A 3,565-nucleotide genomic window follows, 5' to 3' on the forward strand; every position below is an offset into this window, starting at 1 on the left:
GGAAAGGAAAGGTACCATGTTTACCCAGGGTAACTGGACTAAGGAAAGGAAAGGTACTATGTTTACCCAGGGTAACTGGACTAAGGAAAGGAAAGGTACTATGTTTACCCAGGGTAACTGGACTAAGGAAAGGAAAGGTACCATGTTTACCCAGGGTAACTGGACTAAGGAAAGGAAAGGTACTATCCCAGGGTAACTGGACTAAGGAAAGGAAAGGTACTATGTTTACCCTGCAGGGTAACTGGACTAAAGCTCAAGAACTTGTTTACAGCCAGGCCCTGCTCATAGAACATTTCATGGTAGGGGTTCAATGCCTTGCTCAAAGGGCACTTCAGCGGTGGTAATTTTAACGTGCCGGTCCGGGGGGGATACGAACTATAGCGTTAACCTTCCGATATCAAGACCGCTCCGCAAACCGTTCGGCCACCGCTGCCTGGTACACATTCAGGTCGAAGCCCTGAGCCCGACTGGGAGGGGAGAGAGAGGTACGAAAAGGGTTTTAACCCATTTTGGGTGGGAACCCCTTATGGTGTTAGCATTATGCTTTAGCTATTGACAAACAGCAGATCTACGAGCTCATAGCGCAGCACCGAGTGCCGCGCTATGAGCTCGTAGGTCTGCTAAGTAAGTGAAATATAACCAGGGCTGAAGTGGTTCATGTTTTGTGATAACAATTACAATCTGCAAAGTAACTATAGTAAATATATAGCTTTGAAATAATTGTAGTGGAATAAAAACTAAGTAAAAAGATGTATTGTGTACAGTTGTCTGTATACAGTACGTGCCACTGTACTGTAACTGCTTCCGGATATCTGGGTTTATATTTATAATGCGATTGAGCGAACAGTGGAAGCCGTGTCTTTCCTTCTACATGCGGTCGGTTAAACCACTGATTCAATTTGGGAAGTCACAATGTCTATTTAACCCAGTCTGGGCGGGAACCCCTTTAGGTGTTTATAAGCATCATCGATATCCTTTAGCTGTCGAAAAATAGCAGATCTACAAGCTCGTTTAGTGCGGCACTCTAGATCTGCTATTTCTTTTTTTATCGTGAAAATGTGGCCTAAATCTTTGAATACATATTCTTTCAGAGCGAACGTTTTTTTTTAACTCAATTCTTTGCTTCTGGCGTGGTCAGTGTGGCATGTTATGTAGACAGCACTATAATTGCATTGTATGTAGTCATAGTACATATGTATAGCATAGTAGTATATATGTATAGTTTATATGTATAGTTTCATTATAGATATTCCACTGTTACTTTCTTAGCTTACGCATGTTTCATGATAAATGCTTTTATGTGATGTATTCCCCATGCTTTTTTGTTCTTGCTTAATGTAAGTCGCTCTGGATTAAGAGCGTCTGCTAAATGCCTAAATTGTGGTCCCATGGAACAACATATTTATTCCTTTATGCCAATTACATATAATACGTTTTGGGGTCCTTGACATGAAATAGTTTGAGAACCACTGACTGAAGTTATTCAGAAATACGTTTAGAATCTTCCTCAGGTCAAAACGGGTTAAATCATTATAGCTCCAGTTTGGGTCCACACGGTTAAATGAACGGTTCTGGACTCGCTGAATAAACAAGGACTCAGTCAGTCAGTCAGTCAGTCAGTCAGTCAGTCAGTGAGCCAGTCAGTCAGTCAGTCAGTCAGTCAGTCAGTCAGTGAGCCAGTCAGTCAGTCAGTCAGTCAGTCAGTCAGTCAGGGAGCCAGTCAGTCAGTCAGTCAGTCAGTCAGCCAGTCAGTCAGTCAGCCAGCCAGCCAGTCAGTCAGTCAGTCAGCCAGCCAGCCAGTCAGTCAGCCAGCCAGCCAGTCAGTCAGTCAGTCAGTCAGACACTGAACCCTACATTGCCTCCAGCGAGTCGGTTGGTGTGAGCTCGCCACCGTCGCAAATCTTTGAATATATATTTCAGAGCGAACATTGAAATATTTGCTTCTTGTGTGGGGGGGGGGGGGGGGGGTAGTCCGTGGCCCAATAGAGATAATTCTGGGGGGTTCTTGACATGAAAAAGGTTGAGCACCAACTGACATACAAACATGTTTTTTTTTCCAGAAACTATTAGGATCTAGAAGTCTTTTTCTCAATCGCCATCAGGCCTAAATGGGTTTACAAACAATTTACAATTTAGGCATTTAGCAGACGATCTTAATCCAGAGCGATTTACATTAAGCAAGAACAAAAAAGCATGGGAATACATCACATAAAATCATTTATCATGAAACATGCGTAAGCTAAGAAACAGAACAGTGGAATATCTATATAATGAAACTATACATAAATAAACTATACTATGACGTGCTATGACTACATACAATGCAATTATAGTGCTGTCTACATAACATGCTATAAGTCTGTATCAAATGCTATCTAAGTCTACAGAAATGCTATCTAAGGGGGTATATAGGGTAAGTGCTATGGGCCATGATGGAGTCTGAAAAGGTGGGTTTTCAGACCACGACGGAAGATTGGGAGTGATGCTGCAGTTCTGACTGCGATGGGAAGTGCATTCCACAGTTTTGGAGCCAATGGGTTAATATCCTACCTGCCCGTAGGCCACCACCGTAGCGTTGTAGCCCTCCAGGCAGCCCTCGATCAGCTTGTGCACGGCGTTCTGGTAGACGTGGCTCTGCTCCGACGCCACGTCGAACACGCAGTCGTAGGTGAAGGCCTTGTCCTTCCCCAGCAGGACCTGGGGCTCCCCGGGGGTCACCAGGGTGCACACGTGGCACCCCTCGATCTTCTCCTTGGCCATCTGGGGACGGATCCTATGGAGGAGAGAGAGAGAGAGAGGGGTCTGTTATGTTTATGTTTGTTAATTTATTTCAATAGAGCACCGAATCTGACGTCACTTCCAGTAGAGGGCGTCAGTCCCCAGGTTCATGTATTTGTTTAGTTGCATTGAAATCCCCATTGAGGCGATTTTAGATCGCCTCATATAACAACTGTGTTTGAAAAATATACATGTCATCGAGGCCGCTTCACTCATATGGATATGAAGAATCAACTGACTGAGAGAAAACGCTAATGTTACTGCTGCTGAATTAGTTAGATTTTCGCTAGAAGCAGACTGTATCATATATGAGTGACTGACTGTTGCAAACGATACAGAGACACCTCCCTGACAATAACGCAGAGACAGCTTGTTTATTTTTGGACCACAACGCTTATAGTAGACGATATTAAGATCACCCCATGTTATTCTCCATAGAGAAATTACTTCCGCGAACCAGGGGAATGGAAGGGAAAGTATCGGCATCAACATGTACTTAAAGTACTAAAAGTAAAAGTATTCATATTGCAGAATGTCCCATTTCACAAGTTCAAAATGTGTACAAAAGCTATTCTGTAAAAAAGCAGATCTGTAAAATGTATGTTTTTTAAAATCTAAAATATCCAAAGTAACAATTGTATAGTGAAGTAAAAGTAAAACATTTGGCTCTGGGGCGTAGTGGAGTAGAAGTAAAAGTACTTGTAATTGGAAATACTCAAGTAAAGTACAAATACCTCAAAATTGTACAGTACTTAAGTAAAATGACTTAGTTACTTTCCACCACTGC

The 3,565-nt window shown here is 42.7% G+C and overlaps 1 protein-coding gene across 1 annotated transcript in view; it reads right to left on the reverse strand.

Moving 5' to 3' along the window:
- Nucleotides 1-3,565, reverse strand: part of kif21b (kinesin family member 21B) — a gene marked incomplete at both ends in the record, with an annotated part of 67,289 nt that overhangs the window by 61,804 nt on the left and 1,920 nt on the right. Inside the window, one exon of the mRNA XM_080778168.1 lies at nt 2,551-2,773. Within this exon, the coding sequence (XP_080634294.1) occupies nt 2,551-2,773 (223 nt within the window). The remainder of the gene's footprint in view (nt 1-2,550; nt 2,774-3,565) is intronic.

This window comes from Protomyctophum bolini (assembly GCF_963924005.1).
Source record: "Protomyctophum bolini genome assembly, chromosome: 2".
Lineage (NCBI taxonomy): Eukaryota > Metazoa > Chordata > Actinopteri > Myctophiformes > Myctophidae > Protomyctophum > Protomyctophum bolini.